The 20,662-nt window shown below is 39.7% G+C and overlaps 1 protein-coding gene across 6 annotated transcripts in view; it reads right to left on the bottom strand.

Moving 5' to 3' along the window:
- The window catches only part of GRAMD2B (GRAM domain containing 2B), a 41,318-nt gene extending 23,236 nt beyond the window's left edge, over nt 1-18,082 (bottom strand). For 2 of the 6 annotated variants that reach the window (XM_015615170.2, XM_033520472.1), the window contains exon 1: nt 17,860-18,082. In XM_015615170.2, coding sequence (XP_015470656.1) covers nt 17,860-17,984 — 125 coding nt within the window. In that variant the 5' untranslated portion in view covers nt 17,985-18,082. The other 4 variants (XM_015615169.2, XM_033520473.1, XM_033520474.1 and 1 more) reach the window with 3 other exon arrangements.
- Nucleotides 18,083-20,662: the final 2,580 nt, after the last annotated feature.

Below are 20,662 nucleotides of genomic sequence, written 5' to 3'. Positions count from 1 at the left end.
AAAAATGCAAATGAAATTTTGGAGTTAATACTGAACAGAAACCCCTGCGACTCTGTTAAGGACAGAGAAAGTCAGGTTTTTCTCCTCAACTGAATAGACATTTCACATAATAACTAGATCAAGTTTCACACTGCCTTACCACTTGGACATCAGCAAGATCACTGTGACACCGCAGACGTCATTAGCAAGTATGTAAATTCTCTGCTCTAAATACCATCTATTATTAACTGTCTGTATTCCCTGTCTAATCAAAACCAGACTGCTATCAAGTTCCATAGAAAAAAAAAAAGCCACAGAAGAATTCCCTGTGCTCTGAAACAAGAGACACTATAACAAGATATTTTACTAAGTTAACACTAGAACAGGAACACAAGCCATTTAGCTCTCTTGTCTTCTCGAGAGTTTCCATTTCAAGTATCCACTTCAAAAAGCAAAAGCCCTCTCATATATATCTTCACTCAACTCCAAAGATTCCCACCATGCAGCTTCCATGATCAACAACTATTTATCTGAACATAAGCATAGTCAAATCTAGCACATAACAGAAATCTCTGACAGAAACACTTCTGGGGGAGAAAAAAGAAAATTAAGCAAAATACACTCATTCAGCTCTGTTTTGGAAAGAAGCATGTGCTCTTATCATTCGCCAACCTGCATGCACAATTTAGGAGAAAATACTTTCATATCTCCTAATTGTAGCCTACCTAATCTAACCCAAAGCAAGACAAAATACAATCACAATTCATACTGAAAGGGAAGCATACAGTCTTAATTCACATTTTTATTTTTAGCTTACAGAGGTGAAAAGAGAAAGGAAAAATAAAAAATTCTTTATTTGTAACTTGTTCAGGGTGCACAAAAGAGAGAAAAGGCACTTTTCTAGTGCTAAGTCTAGCAATTACTCAATACCAAATTTAATCACAAAGATAAAAACTGTATTTATATACAATTAGTATGCTCAATACCACCCTACAGACCTCTATCAATCAGAGCTGTTCCTTAACTCAGGCAGAAACAAACTGTATCTATCTGAAAAAAAGCATCTTTACAAATGAGGCCTGATCACCATAGAATAAGCGTAATTCAGGCCTCATTGCCTGAAGCTTCACCTCTGGTTTCTGGAAGAACAGTTCCAGAGAAACATACCTCAACATACTACAAGACTTGGATGCCGGTTTATCAGCATTAATTGTGCTATTGAAAAAAACTAAGTAGTTACATCAGACTCAAATATGCAAAAAATAAAACAAAATACAAAAGCCCAAAACCACAAAAATTACCCCAAAACCAAAATGCAAATAAAAAAATACATTAGACTCCTGCAATTATATTAACAAGCCCTACTAAGAATGCAGTTAGAGATGAAAGCAGAGTGAAGCAAGTGAAGCTGCCGCAAAACCCTTGACCAGCAGGGTTCAGTTCTATGGTACATCTAGAAATAACAGGTCACTATGCTGTGCAAAAAGTATTTTAATACATAAGAAAAAATAATTTTGATTCTTCTGACAAGTTATATACAAATATACAGAGAAAAGGAGGATTGGATTTTCTTATAAAGCTGTGACTTTGAAAACTGGCATTGATAAAAGATAACCCAAATCATTGTTAAGATTTCCCTGTTTAAAGTGTGTTAGATTATGCCCCTACCTATCTGATTTACATTTTTTTGTGAGGTTCCCCAGCAAGAATACCGGGCAACAAAGCCAAATGAAAAACAATGAGATGAAAATTAACTTCTCATTGTGTCTATCTACTGTGCTTTTTGATGCTTTCCTTGTTTAATACACAATACTAATCAAGGAGACAAAGTTTGAAGTTTTGAGGAATACCCCAGTACATTTTTGACATTTCATCATGCATTTCACCAAGGACAGAAGTGAACCATTCACCAAGGATCTGACAATGCTGAATTTCCCATTAGCTTTTCAACCTATGACTACTCTTACAGAGCCGCTCACGTGTTCACGAAAAAGACCAGAACAATGTGGATAATTGAATACAAAACCTACTATTTCACACTAGGAAATACTAGCTCCTAACCATGTGTCTAACCAACACCAGTCACAACAGCATCTTGTGTGACACTGAATATAAGGAATCATTTTCCTTCCAGAGTCTTGGAAAAAGGTAGTCTTATTAGAATCAGATGTAACAAATGGTAGCCAGACACCTGCTAAGGACAACTGGATTTTCTATTTTCACCATTTTTTTTCCTAGTTTTCTATGTTACCATGACACTGAATGCTCTCAAAGCCTGCTTCTTCAATCTGAGCCTTTCCAGTGGCCACAAGCTGCCCTCCACAGCAAAACATGCTCTCCTATGCTGGCACATTTACGTGTATGTTAAAATTTCTCAAAACCAAATAGGAATATAAACAATTCTGTTATCTACTGCACTTTTGTAATATAAACTTCGTTCTTGTTGAGAAAGAGGCTGAACAAATCTAAACAGCTCTTCCTCTAGTATAGCACAGATGGCAGCTACAAAAGTATATCAAGAGTCTTTCGCCCAGGTGGTCTATCTTTCACAGACTGAAACTATAGCCAGAGGGCTAAACTGAGGCACATGTAGGACATGCCAGGGTATGGCTGATTTTATGGGGGATGTACAGAACTGTTGTTTCATAGTCAGATAACTGGGTTTCCCTCTTCTATTCATGGAGGGCAAAGGCTTCAGTCTGCCTCTGTGTTCCCTGTCCTGCTGAAATTATCAGCTGCCAATCTGCAGACTACAGCTCTACATATTATCTCCTGCCACTCTTTCTGGAGCTTACTAACCTCCCTAACCTTAGTGTACTGTTTTTCCAAGGACTGAGGCAAAGACAGACAGTGCCAGGTAGAAGCTAAGTTAAAGTAACACAGATCAGAAAAGATTCATTGGAAAGGCTATATGGGGACTTGGCAACAGCTATGTACAGAGCATAGAGATCATTAGTTTCAGCAGTGGTCTCATTAGATAAGCACATAATTTCTAAACACATGACTGCAACATTTATGGAGACGGAAGTAAAAAGACTGTGATGGGATGTTTATGCATCACCTGTCAAATAACAACAACAAATCCTGCTGCCCAAAGCTGTAGTTATCATGCTGCCCAACAAGCATTTCTCACAGATTGCATATAACTAGTAAATACCTTAGCCACATGAGGCACCTGGGTGGAAAGAAAAATAACTCTTCAGATCCATACCATGCATTTACACATGGAACAGCTTTCATAACTTAAGCATGCACATAAAGTGAACAAAGTAGGAGTGGCAGGGAGAAAAAAAGGGAAAAAACAGAAGTTATTAAAAAACATCATCATGAACAAATCAAGGTTCAAACCTAGACTGAAAAACTCTTGTCACACCAGAAATTTAAATGTTTCATTTTCAAGCCTCTCCTTCTTTAGAGATCATGTGTTATAACTACTTCTATAAAAGTAAGGAAGAACTACTAGGGAAGAATTTAAAAAATATGATATTTAGTATGTGTTAATGTCTTCATCCCCTGAAAGTACATAATTATACCTTTTTCCCTTTGCAAAAAAAAAAAAAACACCCAAAAAAAACCACAGTAGAAGTCTGGCTGATGGAAAGGAGTCAACTTAGATCAAAACTGAAATAAAACTTTATGTCAGTAATAAATAACTTCCCTTTTTTTCTGTGCATTTTGTGTTTTCCTCAAGTAAGAGACGTAAAAAAAATTAGTGAATTTTGATTAGGCACAAGTAAGCCAATTAATTTTGCTTTAATTTATCAACTGATAAACAGTGATTAAGAAACATCTGTTATGGTAGAATAATATGCCAGACAAATAAACCATAAAAATCACATACTCCCTGCACAGAAGTGTCCAATTTGCTTGCAAGCATTTTCCACTGCTTGCAGCAGCATATTTTCCCCGGTACCTTCAATGCATTTTTGCTGAAAAAAAAAATAAAATTAAAACCTTCCACTTATTTCAGACTCTTAAGTCTGAGTCTCTTAATTTCTGTGGTAATTGGACATTACCTGATTCTGAAACCATAAGGAGACAGAAGTGCCACTTAAGATTAGCAGAATCTTGCCATACTGTAAGCCATCACATCACACTTGTACAGCAAGATTGAATCATACCAGGACAAATATTACCAGTGGTACCAGAAAGTGCTACATGGACTTTGTCAGGAGCGAGCATGGGTAGGAGAGGGATGCTGACAAGGCATATGTTGCTATTACTCCTCTGCCATTTCTCCTTAATGTACCACACTCTTTTTTTTAATGCTCAAACAAACATCTGTTCCACCAGCTGCCCCTGAAGCAGGGCTGACAGCTTCTATGGGAGGTCCAATGCCACCACAAATGAAACACAGCCCACTTCCCAGTCAAAAAAAAAAAAAATTAAAAAAAAATCCTCTAAATACAGTGAAAGGCTTAGCTCCTTTTTGGTCCAAGGCCACATCAGGATGTAATGGTTAGGGAACTCCATTTGGAAGGTTTTTTTCTGTCCACAAATTTTTTATTTGCTTGGAAGGAGCTCAACATAATGACAAACTTTTGGCACATCACTATTTTGGGTCTGCATAATAACTGTGCCCATCTTCCACACAGTGTTATCTCTTGGGTTATGACTCACAGAGATCTACTGGAAACAAATTTGCAAATATATAAGTATTGCTAAACATGCCAGAGTAGCCCATTTTCTGAATCAGTATGAAAATACTTTACCCTTCTGAATTCCTGTTGGATAAACACAAACTTCTGAGTTTCTAATCTTGGAACACTTAAGAAAAATTAATCAAAAAAATAAACCCTGAAAAAAAAACCCAACCCAAAACAACTCAAAATACCTTTACAGCTTCAATCCCTTCAGATACACCTATTCCCCAGGGAGCCCTTATAGTAGCAGGAGCAGCATGTTAAGCTATGAAGTTCACCTCTAAACTGAACAACATTTTAACCATACCTCCAGGAAGTACAGATTACTCTATACAGATAAATCTCTGTACACAGATGAATCTCTCTCCCTGTGTGCTCTAAAAAATACTAAAGATTCCATAAACCTCTATCACCCTGCTAACATTTTTTTTTTCAAATAGAGATCATCATGAGCTCTGTTAGTTGCGTGTTGTTCCCTGAAAGTACATGAGGGGAATGAAACTCCACCAAATCCACATACACTTACGTACAACATCTTCTAAAACTAAATCTTCAATAATTCGGCTTGTAGCAATGTCATTTCTACCTGAATCAAAGCTTCTCTTCTTGAGTTGAACAACCTCCCCTGTAACATCACATCAGTCAAATCAAAGAAATTTGGCTTGTGAGGTTAACTCTCAATCAAATGAACACGAGAGTTTCTCAGACAAATTTCTAAGTAAAATGGGGCTGGAAAATAAATTCCAACTTTGTTTATGAAGAGCAAATGTTTCAACAATTTCCTAGTTTAAGACAAAACTTTTCCAGTTTTTTTTTTTTCTCCTCTCCCAGTCTTTTCACTCTCCTGCTCTCAGGCTACTGTTGCTGAACACTGCATCTTACAGTGTAACAGACTGCCTAGCTCTTCCCTGCATGACACCTACTGAACAGCAAAAAATTATAGCTAAAAAACCTAGAGAATCATAGGGAGTAAGACTTTTCTGTTTATCACACTGGCTAGGAATGACCTCGCTTCTAACTGTTAACTGATGAAGGACTGAAAGACTAAACACCTGGGGGCAAAACAGATGGTCAGTTACCTGTGCATGTGCAATGCCTCCAAGATTATCTCTTCATATACTATTTTGGACTCCTAGTTCTGTTTTCAAGAGAAAAATCAGATACAGCTCTTGCATACCTGAAGAACTTCATTAGGTTCACTGGCATAATTCTGTGTAGGGATCAGGATCCAAGGCTTGAAGTCAGAAGATTCTAGAGGTCTGGGAATTATGTTTCATTTGTAGTGTGAAGTCACTGATGTGATTACACCATACAGGATAAAGGACACTTAGAAGACACTTTGATTCCCTGTGCTCTCTAACAAGCAAGTTATTTCTGGCAACAGATTTCACTGTGATACACATACTTTGGGAATACATCTGCTTAGAGATCACGTATATAACAGCTGCGGGAAAAAACCCCGAAACCAACACAGACCTCAGAATTTGTTTCAAGAGAAAGAGCTAGCTGCTGGTAACTTGTCCGCCTTTTTCCTGGAAGATGTTTAAGATAAAATATTTGTGAAGAAAAATTCTTTGGGAAGAGGAATCATCCCAGATTAGGAGAAATTTTAAATTTCTTTTAAGAAGAAAGTCCCACCTGTTTTAGTTTCTTGTTCTACAGATGCTTAACTTCTCAAACACTGTCCTTGGGACTGCCAAGACCCATGTGAATTGGCAGCCTGGCCTGGAAACAGCTGCTTGAGTCCAGCAACATTTTCACATGATGGTCATTGCCATGGTGCACAAGCAACTAAACAACTTGAGATCTCTGCAGGACGCAAGAGACCAAAGCAGGAGATGACCTGTAACTCTTGATGTTCCCAGTGATCATCAAAGGCTGGGCAGGTCAGGAGCCTCAGGGGAGTCCTCCCACCCTTCTGAGCACTCTGACTCCCCTACCTTCCATCAGTTAGTCCAAGCAGACAGCCTTTACCAGCCGGCAGAGCCTCCTCTTCCTCATGAAGAATATTTTCGACCTCTTCACCTGCTCAATTTTTACGGTACTTCTCAGATTAAAAAGCAGAAGTGCGACTATAGGAGTATGGCCACGCTGGGCGAGAAGCCCAGTGAGGAACCATGCCAGGACGGGCAAGTGACCACCACCCTTCTTCCCAAGAAGGGACATCCTCCGTTTTCTGGGACATCAATATGAACTGCCATTTTAACGTCTCTTGCCTATATCAGACTTTGTGAACTTTCGACAAAGTTCTGAGTTTTCCTGGAACCCAGAGTAAAGGATCACAGCTTCTCACAGAAGCCCGAGAACTTTAACATAAGTGATAAAGCACAACTACTGAATTTGTGTGCCACGGCTCAGAAAGATTTTCAGGCTGTTGGGTGAAATCACTAGAAGCAGTATTTATACGCCCTACTCCTAAAACCGTAACTTCGGAGTTCAACGCCGAAGTCGAGCGCGGATCTTGGCTGAGCGGGGGTGTTCGCGCCCAATTTAAGCCTGGAGGCGGAGTCCCCTTGGTGACTTCCCCGGGAGCTTCCAGGCCGACGCCCCCATACGCGGCCCCAGCGCTCGGGGGGCTCCCCCTCCCCCCCTGCCCTCAACTCCCCGCGGCCCCGGCGCTGCCCCGCGGGCGGCCCGGGCACGGCGCCGCGCGGGGCCCCTCTCCCGCTGCGGGCACTACTCACAGCCGCGGAGCGCCCCTGCTCTCCCGCCGGCCGGCGGCCCGCGCTGCCCTCGGCCTCACAGCCGCGGAGCGCCCCTGCTCTCCCGCCGGCCGGCGGCCCGCGCTGCCCTCGGCTCCTCCGCATCGCACCGCGGCTCGGTCATGAGCACCATCGGCACGGGCAGCAGGACTCACGCCGCCGCTGCAAGGCACTCCGCCGCCGGCGGGCCGGGTCGGGCCGCCTGCTCCGCCTCCTCCGCCCCGCCCCGGGGAGGTCCCGTCGCAGCTCGGGGCTGGCAGGAGCCGCAGCCGCCACAAACCGGTTGAGCTCGCTCGGCCGGGCCCGGCGTCGCCCGCGCGCTCCGCGGCCTCTCGCTCCCCGTGAGGCCGATCCCTTACGAGCTTTAAATTATTCAGTCGGGACGCTGTCGTGTGAGACGCCGGCTCCCGCCGGCTCCAATAAAAGCCATCCTTAATGTTTTATACGGGGGTACAGGAGATAGGCGGTTTGACACAAACGCGGTCCCGGGGGGTAAGGTGGCGGTGGCCGGGGCCCCTGTTTTCTTCCCCGGTGACTCGTGGAAGCAGACAGTAGTCCAAAACTGACGCTGGCATCTGGACTGCTGCACTGCCGTGAACTTCTGAAGTGATTAGCTGATGTTTCCATCTGCGGCTTTAGGTCTTGAGTGGACAAGTAGCTTCCGTTCTCAACAACAGGACCCCACGCTGCTTTTTTTGCACGGAAAAATCACGAAACCACAGAATGGGTCATGTTAGAAAGGACCAGTGGGTCCAACATTCTGGCTCAGGCACGACTGTCCTAGAGTATATGTCTCAGGATTGTGTCCAGGCAGTTCTTGAATTTCTCCAGCAAGGGAGACTCCACAACCTCTTTGGGCAACCTGTTCCAGTGTGTGGTCACCTGCACAGTAAACAATTCTTCCCTTATGTCCAGGTGGAACTTCCTGTGCATTGATTTCTGCCCATTGCCTCTCCTAATTGCTGGGCACCATTGAAAAGAGCCTGGCTCTGTCCCCTTGGCACTCTGTCAGATACCTGGCACTGATAAGGTCCTCACCCAGTCTTTCCATTCTTGAAGCTGGAGGTACCTATAGCTTCCTCAGCCTTTCCTCAGAAGAGAGATGCTCCAGACTCTTGACCAACTTAGTAACTCCCTGCTGGACATCTCCAGGGACTCCTACTCTTGTACTGAGGAGCCCTGTACTGGACAGAGCACTCCAGGTGATGCCTCACCAGGGCCAAACTGAGGGGGCAGGATCACATCCTCCAACCTGCTGACAATGCTCTTCCAAATACAGCTGAGGATTCCATCAGCATTCTTGGCTGCAAGGACACACTGCTGGCTCATGGAAAGCTTGTTGTCTACCAGGACTCCCAGCTCTTTCTCCACAGAGCTGCTTTCCAACATGTTTGGCCTCCAGCCTGTGCTGCTGCACAGGATTATTTTTCTCCGGGTGCAGGACCCTGCATTTGCCTTTGCTGAATTTCAGAAGGTTCCTCTCTGCCCATCTCTCCAGCCTGGTGAGGCCCTTCTGAAGGGCTGCAGAGCCCTTTGGGGTATGGGCCACTCCTCCCAGCTTTGTGTTGTCAGTGAAATTGCTGAGCAGGCCTCTGCCCCTTCACCCAAGTCATTGATGGGTAAGTTAAACAAGACTGGGCCCACTATTGAACCTTGGGGGACACCACTAGGGACAGGCCTCCAACCAGAGCCTGTGCCACTGATGATGACTCTGGGATTTGCTGTTTAGCCAGTTTTCAATCCACCTGCCTGTCCTCCCATTCAGTCTTCTCTTCCTGAGTTTGCCTGTGGGGGCATTGTTAGAGACAGTGTCAAAAGCCTCACTGAAGTTGAGGAAGACAAGATCTACTGCTCTCCCCTCACCCATCCAGGTATTTGTTTTATTGTGGAAGGCAATCAGGTTGGTCAAGCATGATTTGCCTTTGGTGAATCCGTGCTGACTACTCCTGATCACCTTCTTGTGCTCCCTGTGGATAGAGGGGGCCTCCAGAATGAGGTGCTGCACCACCTTTCCTGGGACTGAGGTGAGGCTGGCTGGCTGATAGTCCCTGCATCCTCCTTCTTGCCCTGTTTGAAGATTGGGGTGACATTTGCTTTTTTCAGTCCTCAGGCACAATGTCCTGATCTCCATGACCTTTCAAAGATGATCATAAGGAGCATAGCTATGATGTCCATCAGCTGTCTCAGCACTTTTGGGTGTTTTCTATCAGGACCCATGGACTTGTGTATGTAGAATTTGCCAAGGTATTCTCTAATCCAATCCTCCTTGACCAAGGAAAAGTCTTGCTTCTGACATTCCTTTACCCTGGTCTCCTGGGTCAGAGGTTCCTGAGGGCTGGGCTTGCCAATGAAGACCAATGCAAATGTGGCGTTCAGTAACTGCCTTCTCTGCTTCTTCTTAGTTTTCCTTTTGTTACTGACGTATTTAAAGACATTCTTCTTTGTTTTTTGACATCCTTGTTCGGATTTGATTCCAGATTGGCCTTGCCCTTGTCTCATTTCTAATCATTCTGACAAAATGATGTAATACTGCGCAAGAAACAGCAAGCTGGCTTACCCCTGGCCTTCCTTGGGCTTGAACTCTGGGGCAAGTTGAGTGCCCTCATTTAAGATTTAAGGCAGCATTGGCACAAGCCATCTTGCATGGCAGTCACAAACTGTCAATGTACAAATGAAAAATGTCTTTACTATATTTTTACTGGTTAATACCCAGTTAGGTTTCAGTTTGGTGAACTAATGTTTTCATAAAGCTAAGACGGACACTGTGGTTGTAAGTATACAATCAAAGGAGAGAAAATCCTGGGATGAGAGTTCAAAGTAACATGCCTAGACAAAGGTCTATTTTAATATTTTAATAAAATTAATAACATAATAACTTTATAACAGCAGACTATTCACATGAGCTAAAGGGATATACAGTATTCACATGAGCTAAAATGTACATTAGAGTAGTTTCTTTTAGTGAGTATCTATGTAGGAGATAGATACTAATGTACATTTCAGATTGAAAAGTATGAATGAAAATTAATTGCCTTTGAATACTTGGTCTTTAGGAGGTACAAGAAATAAGTTTTAGGTATTGTTGCAGTACTTTCAGAAAATCAGCAATAAGAAGGAGGTGTTAATGGTGAAATGGCTCAAGACTGCCATAGATGCTTGGGCATATAGATCCTGCAAAAAATGTGAGATTACTGTGATGATTTTTGCTAGACCATGTTGGTTTAATTGATTTCAGTATAGGAAAAGTTAAACTACGTGCTAAGATGCATAGAAAGGAAAATATTTAAAATGTCTGTATTTCTGGCAGACACCATTAACTAATGTTCATTTAATATTTAACATAAAAGTCAAGGCACATGTGGAAATGAGATTTAATTTACAAGAGAGATTATTCAGCCTGTTAGGCCTGTTAGGCCCTGTACCTGTGATTGCTGCTGTTCTTCCCTGTGGAAGGGAAGAATGTTGCTATTCTTCCCTGTTCCCTTATATCAGACACAACCTGTGGCAGTATAACAGCATCTCCTTTATCCAACCATAACATAATAGGAGCCATTTCAGCTGCCTGGACTATGAATAGAGCTGGAACTGAGAGGGCTGGGGAAGGCATCCTTCAGGCCCTTTTCCTGGGTGCAGCAACCTGTGTGAGGCTTTAGGTACCCTCAGGATTGGTCTTGTGTAAATGTGCACAGAACGATTGGAATCAGTAGGAAAAGTGGCTGCTCCTCATCTTGTTTTTGGAGGCTTTACATTGCATTAAAAATGGTTTGCTAATTTAGTCCTAATTTTGAGGCAGACTTGTGGTTGAATAATTCCTGTGTAAATATATGCAGTTCAGCAGAAGTGCTGGTTTTAATACGTGAGAATCTGACTTTTAGATATCTGAATAAATAAAATTTGCTTTCTTTTGACTGCTTAGATTTTCAGTCTATCAGGTTTAACCACCTATTTAGGAGATAAATGCTACCACTGACTGTTCTGTTCATTCGTTCCCAGAGGTTCCTGTCTTTACCTCAGTGGTGCAAGAACTAGAAAGGAATTGCTTGGTCCTGGAGCTCAGTCCATCTCGTAGTTTCATGTGGCTCCATTCTCAAGGTATGCAGAGCTACATGATTTAAATAAATCTGTCTAGTCATTTAGTGCAGAAGAGACTTACATTCAAATAAATTGATGCCTAAAGCCTTGGCACTAAAAAATGGCTCCCTGCTTAGTAATTTCTTCCATATCACAATATCTTAACTCTGATAAGAGACTTGGTTGTGGCAGATTGCCAATACACGCATTCTTAGTCCACTTTGCTGTTATCTGATAATGACTGTGGAAGTAATAAGCAATGAACCAGGACTATAGCTTGTGGGGTTTTTGGAGGATTTGAAAATGAAACGGTGGCCAAAGTCTGTCAGACTGTACATGGTACAGCAACTCCAGAGAGAGGGGGGACACTCCTGAGCAGTAAAAGCTCTGAATACCAGGATTCTCAATAATATTCAGGGAGGAGTGCCTTATATAAAAAAAGCAAACATGCAACTGTTCATGTGATTGAGATGTACTTGAATGCCATACCATAAGCTTTTCTTGTTATCAAGTCTTATATAAAAAGAAAATAAAAGTACAAAGGACTTTTTACTGTACTGTGATAATTGCTTATATATACAGATACAGTAAAGCAAGTATTTGAAGATCAAGCCGTCTCCAGCAGAGATTCATTGTCAGAAAATCTGAGCTGTCTTTTTCCCTAACTGCATAAGGGCATACTGGGGAGAGAAAGTAGTGCACCATAAAGTTACGGATTACTTTTCAATGCCTGCAGTAGTAGTGATAAAAATGTATTACTGTATAGGCAAAAGTTCATGTATTCCTTGAAGAGTACATTAAATCTTAGAGGGGATTCAGGGTTTCCAGTAATTAGAACCTTCACCATTATGTATAACACAGCAAAGGATAAAAAATTTGAGATGGAACAGTACAAAAAACTTGCATTGCAAAATGAAAAGATTTAAGATACATATGAAATCAGAGAAAAGTAGAATGGGGAGAGATTCACTGAGTTATTGAGTCACAAGTTAAGGCCTGCTATTACTGTGTCACTCCTGGTAATACTTCTCTTTTAAGTTTTTCTTAAAACATCATCAGTGTGTCCAGGCCACCAGTTCCAGTGTTTGCTGTCAGCTAGGGGATGTCCTCAATCATCTGCAACATGGTTTTGATCCTTTGTGCTGCAATCTGAAGCCATTACTTCTTAGTTTATTCAATATGAAAAGCAGCGTAAACCTGTCTCTTGTTTCTCCTCATTTTCATCTTATCTTTAGTCTCAGATAAAACATATAAATATATATCCCCCCACCTGAACACCAATAGTCTTATGAAGGCTGTATAGAGAGGTGTTGATGATACTCCTAATTCAAGCAGGAATGTTCAAAAACAGTGTTCAAGTTACTTAGCATACCTGAAGTATGCTCAAAATGGATGGAGACAAGGTCCAAAATAGTTTGTGGAAGATAACTAGGGTGAGAACACAGTGAATGGTGCAATTTTGTAAGGACTGAAAAGCAGTTTTGGCCTGTTGAGTCTTGTTCCTTGCCTGGATTAAGAATTTAGTAATTTATTTGTTTTTAAAAGTTTGAAATTACTTTATAGATAGCCATATCAGCTAATATTTTTCTTCCAAGCTGTTTACTGGACTTATCTGACTATCAATTCCTGGTTTTTGTTTAAGGTAGCATATATTACTGTATTAGTTGAACTCCCCTTTGGACGGGGCAGTGCATGGGGCGGATGAAGTAAGCTGTGCTGGAAGCTAGTTGGAGCACTTACCACAAATGGTGAAGTGTGCTGGGGCTGTTCCTTGTGGCTCCATGCTGAAACTGTTGGGTGTGCTGAAACACCCAGCAGGACAAAAGGGAGAGACTGCCACACAAAACTTGTGGGGTTTTAGTAATGTGGTGTCAGCACACCTCCCAGTGAGCATGTACTCATCAGCACGTTTACTGCCATTTTTGAGACAATGACCTTCAAAATGACCCGTGTAAAGTCACAGAAGACACTCTGCATACTGTGAGCCTCACCACTGCGTCTTACTGTGGCCATGGTGATCAAAAGAACAGTATGGGACGGAGGGTTAATGGCAAAACACAGTAGAACCGTTGAAATAAAGGAACCTTCATCTTGCTCCAATTTGTTCACGGCAACTTTCTTACATTCTGGGAAAAGCAGCTTTGTGACATGTAACAGTTCCATTTGGCTAGCTGTAAGAAAGCACTCAGCCAGTTGGCATTTTGCTGAAAAACACACGTCAGTGTCTCCTCTTAACTCATGATAAAAAAGAGAGCCATTATGGCATATTTTCATGCAGTATATTGGCCTGGATGCCTCATGAATGGCAATGCTAACATATTAGAATACTGCGATGTCTAGATTTTATAATTTAAAATGTGTGAAATCTCATGGCAGCAAAATCCACTTTCTCCATTTATAATTTAAAAAATATATTTCCATTTTTAATACAAGAAATAGATGTTCTAATTTAATATATTGTCCAGCTATGCTAAAAAAGATAAAATAAATGTAAGTATTGCTTGTTCTATTCTGGTGGGTCACATTAGCTTGGTTTGTCATCCTCTGATTATAAAAATGCAAGGAAGTCCTGGACAATATCCAAGTGTGACATGTCTGTATACAGATGACTTGGACAAAAATTTAAATCCAACTACAGCTGTATGTTTAGGATATCAAACAGATGATATATATCTAATGAATGAGGTACATGGATATATGTAATTAATCTATGTATCATAAAGGAATATGTGTGGGTCCTTTTTGGAGCCACATATGCCTGCATGCATGCAAGCATTCATGATATGTGTAAATATGGTGATAATTTTGTTGAAAAAGACCTTTAGTCATCTGGCAGTATCTGAAGTGCAGCAGTATGGTACATTAAGTATGTAAGAAAATGAAAACCTTCTTGTTTGAGGATAAATTGAATCTTCTGCATGAAAATATAGTGCCCAGGCTTATAGTGCCCAGAAGCATAGGAAAGGTTTGTTTTAACTTTAGAAGAGTAAGGTTAAAGTGAGGAACACAAGATAATGTGAAAGAATTAATAATACTATCAATTTTCACACAGCTTTTACATCAGATGGAGTTGTGAATAATAAGCTGTTTGGCTGTGGTTATACAATTACTGTTCTGTCTCATTTAGAACTAGGAGTTATATTACTCTGGGGGAAAAAGAAACCGAAACAAGTGTAAATATGTCTTTCTAGTCAGGCCACAAAAGGTGAATGCCAAATCCCAAATGCAAGCCATTGAGCAGTAAGGTGGTTTCCAGTCTTTCAGGTGCTCATAACTGAGCTATAAAAACAGCAGACCTTTTAGTAGATGGTATTTGCCTATCTTTTTAACATGACTTCTTGAATTTGTCTGAGCTAAGCCTCAGTCTTACAGCAGTACATTGGAAGATTCTGAGGAATATAATTTCAATGCAGAATTTCCTTTAAAAATGCTTTCTGTCAAAAAAATCTGTGTGTAGGGTTCCTTTTAGCATCCAAACAAAAACCCGTCTGTATCAAAACCATCTTTAAAGTTTATGTTACTAGTTACAAGTTACAGAGTTTTCTGATATTTTGTTATAAGCAAAAGAGAGGTAAATATTAATGCCAGATTGCAGATGCAAAATGTGAGTACTCTATTTACTTTATTTGCATATTGTAGTGCACCAAATGAGCTGCTGGATCATAGCTAGAGTCAAGAACCCTTTTGACTTCCATTTTCATTAGATATTTAAAAAACAAACCTCTCCATGTTGTACATTATTTTATAATTTTTAAAAATTTGCTTGTAATTTTTACCTAATAGCAATATGCTTGACAAATGCTGAACCTTCTTTTTTTTTTAAAAAGCATTTAATATATAACCTGCAATGTGGTTATTGTTAGGATTGGTATAAACATACATAGCATTATGACATTCACAGAACTGGTGATCTAAATTGCTGAAAAAACTAATTTTCTTGTGTTTAATATGTTTGGGGTTTTTTTCCTAGAGTCACTCTGAGGATTATTCAAAACCAAAATCCTTGAGATTTTTCTAAATTTTAGGAGAACTGGATACAGGTTATTGACTTATATTATAGGGATGGGCTCCAAATGGGAGTTTGAGATCCCTATTTTTTTAGCCCATATTTTGCTCTGGCCTCTTGGAACATGTTTTATTCTAATGTTAGAACAACTTCATACATTCATGCTGATAAAATGCTGCAAAGACATGTGTCCAGTACTTTTGTCAATACAAATTTACGATCGATAATGCAAGGCTGACAACTCAGCTTTAGCTCCAGAGCCTTAATTTGCTTCTGAAATCAGTTTTGCTCTATGTCAGGAATAACATGCTGCCATGGTGATAAACTGTGAGCTCCCCTTTATGAAATGTTAATAACGGCCTGGTTTCTGCCAAATTCATGCTCATCCACATGGTGCCAATTACAGTGAGGTGAAAACAGATGTATATAAAAACTTAGGCGTATAGTCAGTTTTTGTCCTGAGGCATGAATAATTTGAATGAGCAAGAACGATCATTAATACAGTAGATTTTCTCTGTGGGTGCATGTATAGAAAATATGCTCTAAATAAATAGGATTGTATGAAAATAGTACCTAAAAATGGAGAGCCTCCATTTACTTTTCCCAAAAGCATTTTCCATGATTTTTCATGTGGCTCATTTTCAATAAATGTGTCATGACTGTAACTAACACATGAAGAGCAAGTTTGGTGAGAGCTCAGTCCATCTAGCTCACTGAGTGCTGTCATGCATCTTTCTTTTTAGATTGTCTAGTATTTTCAGCCTGCTACTCCATCTTTGCTATTGATAGAGGTATAGTTTCACAGCAGGGTTTTATGATCTCATTATCCTTACTGAACCAGCAACTGAGTAAACTGGTTTTCTAGAAGGCCTGCCCCTACCACTCAATACTTGGCAGGCAGGTTGATTATTGAGAAATCTGGGTTAAAGGACTCTTTAACTCTTTGTAAGGTCTGATCACATTGCCCCCAGAGCATATATGGCAACCTTTTGTGAACTGGTTATTTAGTGGTAAATAAAAAAGTAGGTACATCTGTCTGCCCAGTGTTCTGGACAGGACACAGAAAGGAGAACAAAATTTATATTGTCCAAATTAGGAAGTGGTTAAAAATCAACAACTTGTATTGCCACCCTCTGAATACCTCTGTATGTACTTATGTCCCACTCCTAACCGGAAAATGCAATCAAGAGGCATTAAAAAGTCATGTGAAATTTTTTTTTTAAAAAAACAAGCTCTAAATAATTAGTTCTAGATAAGAGTCTTTGAAATCTCTAATTAAAACTTAAAATTTCTGATTCTCTGTTATCTCTCTGTTCAAACTATTGGACATTATCTGACATTCAAGTTGGAAGAAAGGGTGATATGCAGCTATAATGTAAAAAGCCTTAATAATATTTCAAAAGAGAAAAAAATAGGCCAACAGACTCTTTTATAATAGTGACCCAATTAGTGATAAGATTTGTCACCCCATATAAAGAACTTGTGCACAGCCACAAAGAAATGTGATTCAGCCACACAAAGACTATGTAGAGGTTCCAAATCACTCTTCAGGGTTGTTTGGCACCATACAACAATTAAGGACCAGCCCTTGGCAACAAATTTTCAGGCGGATTAAGAACCAGTAGATGTCTAATGATATTTTGAACATGATGGGTTGACATGGGTGTTTACTTGTCCTGCTCCTTCAGGAGACGGGGAAGTATAAGCAGTAAGTGCCAGTAGCCCTCTGACATTGCCTTCCCTCATTTTTCTGTGCTGTCTATAATGTGCATGATTTATCCAGAGCTCTGCATTGCAATGAATTGCACCATAGAGGGAATTTGCAATTCAACAAGTCTACCCTTACAAAGTAAGAAAACAGATTTCTTCTTTTTTTTCTTTTTTTTTTTCTTTTTTTTTTTTTTTTTGGCAATGTTCTATCAGGAAACCCTTTATTCATTTAGCAAGTTTTCTAGTTCCATGAATATTTCCTGTAAACAAGGTGGCACTTACTTTGAAAATATCTTTAATAAACATTATGAAGTTCCTTTAGGCCAAAACACACATGAAAATATTTTGTTAAACTCCCTGATCTAACAAAGTTTACATTTGTTTTGTACAGATATCAAATATTATAGGTATTTATGTGATCCCGTAGAGATCACTTTAAAACTTGAGTTTTATTAGTATATAATGTTATAGACATTCAAAACCCTATTTCAGTGTCAATAGATAAGGAAGGAGAAAACAATACACTTCTGTCCTCCATGACAAATTTTTCCTTTACAGTAGTGCTCCCCTTCCCAATGCAAAAATGTAACACACATGAAGTAATCATCTCTATGTGTTTCCTTCTCATATTAAGCTTCCTTAGCTGCATATTTTTGTTAGTGCACTTGTCCCAATGCCTTCCTATGTTGCTGTCCTCTTGCCCCATCATTGAGCACATGCAAAACTCTCAAACGTTATTAGGATTTACCTTATAAATACTGATCCGACACTCTCTGTAGGACTGGCCGGTGTGTCATTACTTGATTTTCGGAAGCTGCTGTGACTTTCAGAAAGAAAAACGGAGTCCTCCAAGGAGCTTCCTTTTTTCAGCATTTTAATGGAGCTAACTGCAGACTTAGGTAAGTTCAATTCTAGAGTGAGCCTTGGAACTCACAGCCTTCCAGTGCTATAGGAAGTGCTGTCTTGGTGTGACTCCAGTTCAAACTAGGTTTAAAAAGTCAGTTAATGAGTAACGTAGTGTTGTGACATCATAAGGGAGTTTTCTTTATTATCTGCAGCACTTCTGAAGTTTACTTGAATACAAAAATCATCAAATCTAGGTGAACTGTGTCTTTGAAATTTCATAATAAACAACAATAACCTATTTGGATGAATTGAGAAGTGTAAAACAAGAACTCTGTTTCAAATGATGTTTTGTTTTCAGGTTTGTCCCTAAAACATCATCTGTCATATATTCCACTTTGTGAATTATCTCTAAGTATACAAGTTTGAATAACATATTTGTATATGTTTAAGAAGTGACTACACCCACCTGTTGTGAATATGCCAAAATTATTGTTTATCTGGTGACAGATTGGTCCACATGTGTGCATGTAGCTGCTGTAAAATCAATTCATTGCAGTTAAATTTAAGTACAAGTAGTCTTTTAATTCCCAATACACAGGAACCCAACTGGACAAAACCAGTTTTTCTAACCAGTTTTTCCTAAGGAATTGGCAAAGCAATCTATTTGTACAGTAAAATGTAATGAAACCCCTTCATTAATTGCAAATTTACATGATTTTCTGTTTGTTGAAGATTACTATAATGATTAGGTTGGGGAATGAAATTATCAGAAATGTTTCTTTATATTGCAAATCCTCTTAATAGTACTGATTTAGTACCCAAGGCATTTAGAAATTCTGTTAAACTTCATCTTGGACTCGCATAGTAATGAAGATTAATCTGTGAGACTGACCAAAGATGTTTAAAGTAATACACTCTTTCTGTTTTTAACATCTGTAAACAACTTGTGGAACAGTACAAATCCATTTGCACTGTTCACAGGTTCTATTTGCAAATGCAAAGACATCTAACCAAACTGATGTATTTTTCTGTTTTTTTAATTTCTTTTGTTTTTAGTTTCTTTGCACAACTAAATGCCTAGAGGTTTGTTCTTTTTATTTAATATAAAATTTGTTTGTGATCAGTATTAAGCAAATTGTAATGAAATCTATAAATGTGGGAAACAGCAACTATTGAAATACAGGATTAGCATAATAGCTAAGAAAAGTAAAGATGAAAGAGCTACTTCTTGGAAGCAAAAATTCCAAATAAATGTGAGAAGACTTTTAAGAAAAAAGGCAGAAAAGGAATAAAATCTATACTTTCCATCATCTTTAAGTATTCCCCATGAACCTGAACTTAAGGAGCTGTATTTAAGTAACAGGGATTCTGAATTAATGCCTCCTTGAGTCAGTATGCTGTACATACTGGTTTCCTGCTTTCTAGGCCTTTTTGTTAATCTGCACTTGATCCTGCATGATCACAAACACAGGGCTGCCTACCTAGGCAAAGTCTCTGTGCTTTATTACTCTTCCATAAAACAAGTGATATAACCTTCAACAAATACAAAAGCCTTTTCCTTTTCTAGTCACAAGAAGAATTTGCCTTGACTGTTGTGTTTTTCTTATCTATTTACTTAGGATAGGAAGTCTTTATTCTTTTCAAAGAAGGAAACATTCTTAAAACTGTTTAGAAAACTTAAGTGACATAGTGAGCTTGTAAATCATTAATATGACATATTTATCTTTGAAAGCAATCTATTTGTACAGTAAAATGTAATGAAACCCCTTCATTAAAAGTCAGAATGGCAACTGTGTTCTTTCTCTGTGTTTAAGAGCAAGTACAGTGAGAGGGTAATTGAATTTTTTCCCTAAATGAGTAATTGCAGGAACATTCTTAGCAAGGAAAAACTATGACATGATTCCTTCCTTCAATTTTATGTATCTTTGCTGTTCGGTACAGGTTTTCCAGTTTTGTACAGGGTACCGTGCTTGTTTCTAAATGTCTGTTTTCCATCCTATACCACAATTGTAAGTGGTAAGTGTATGCCTTCCTGCCTGCAATTGTATGACTATTGCATATGCCTGTACTGAAGGGCTTCTAGGTTTGCCATGCAAGTGCAATGCTAACCAGGTCGAGTGCTAGGCTGGGGAGTTAAATGCTCCTGCCTACAACAGCTGATGTTACTCAGCTTGTTTAGGTCAGCTCAGGCCTGCTTACATAGAATCACAGAATCATTTAAATCAAGTCCATCCATAAACCTAACACTGCCAATTCCACCTCAGGAGCTTTATTGCAGTGACAATTGGTGTTACGTATGGCCATGTGTAGAAAAAAAGGTTTGTGTGACAGTGCCCTGAGACTCTCACTGCTCTTGCTTATTAAGAGGTCTTACCTAGCTTGAATGTTGCAGCAGTAACTCCCTGGATTGATGAAGGGAGCAGGCCTACAAGATGCATTTCTAGAGGGGACAGAAAAGGTACAGTGGTCACCATATGTGCAAGAAATTATTTTCTCTCCTTATTATCAGGTCCACACAAACTGAGTTTACTATTGATTTCTAGGGCCTCTGCACAACTGTGATTTTGAGCTGTTTTGGAGATCATTTTAGGGCTGGGAAAGTAGTAGGTGGTTGGTTGTAGTTAGGAGGCCAGAAGGGTTGACTTGATAATGCTGTATAAATGATAAGACTTCATGCAATTTTTATTCCAAGTGGATCTAAACTG

This window comes from Parus major, chromosome Z, assembly GCF_001522545.3.
Source record: "Parus major isolate Abel chromosome Z, Parus_major1.1, whole genome shotgun sequence".
In the NCBI taxonomy this organism is placed as follows: Eukaryota; Metazoa; Chordata; class Aves; order Passeriformes; family Paridae; genus Parus; species Parus major.
The sequence above is the reverse complement of the archived record's forward strand: the minus strand, read 5'-3'. Positions and strand labels throughout refer to the sequence as shown.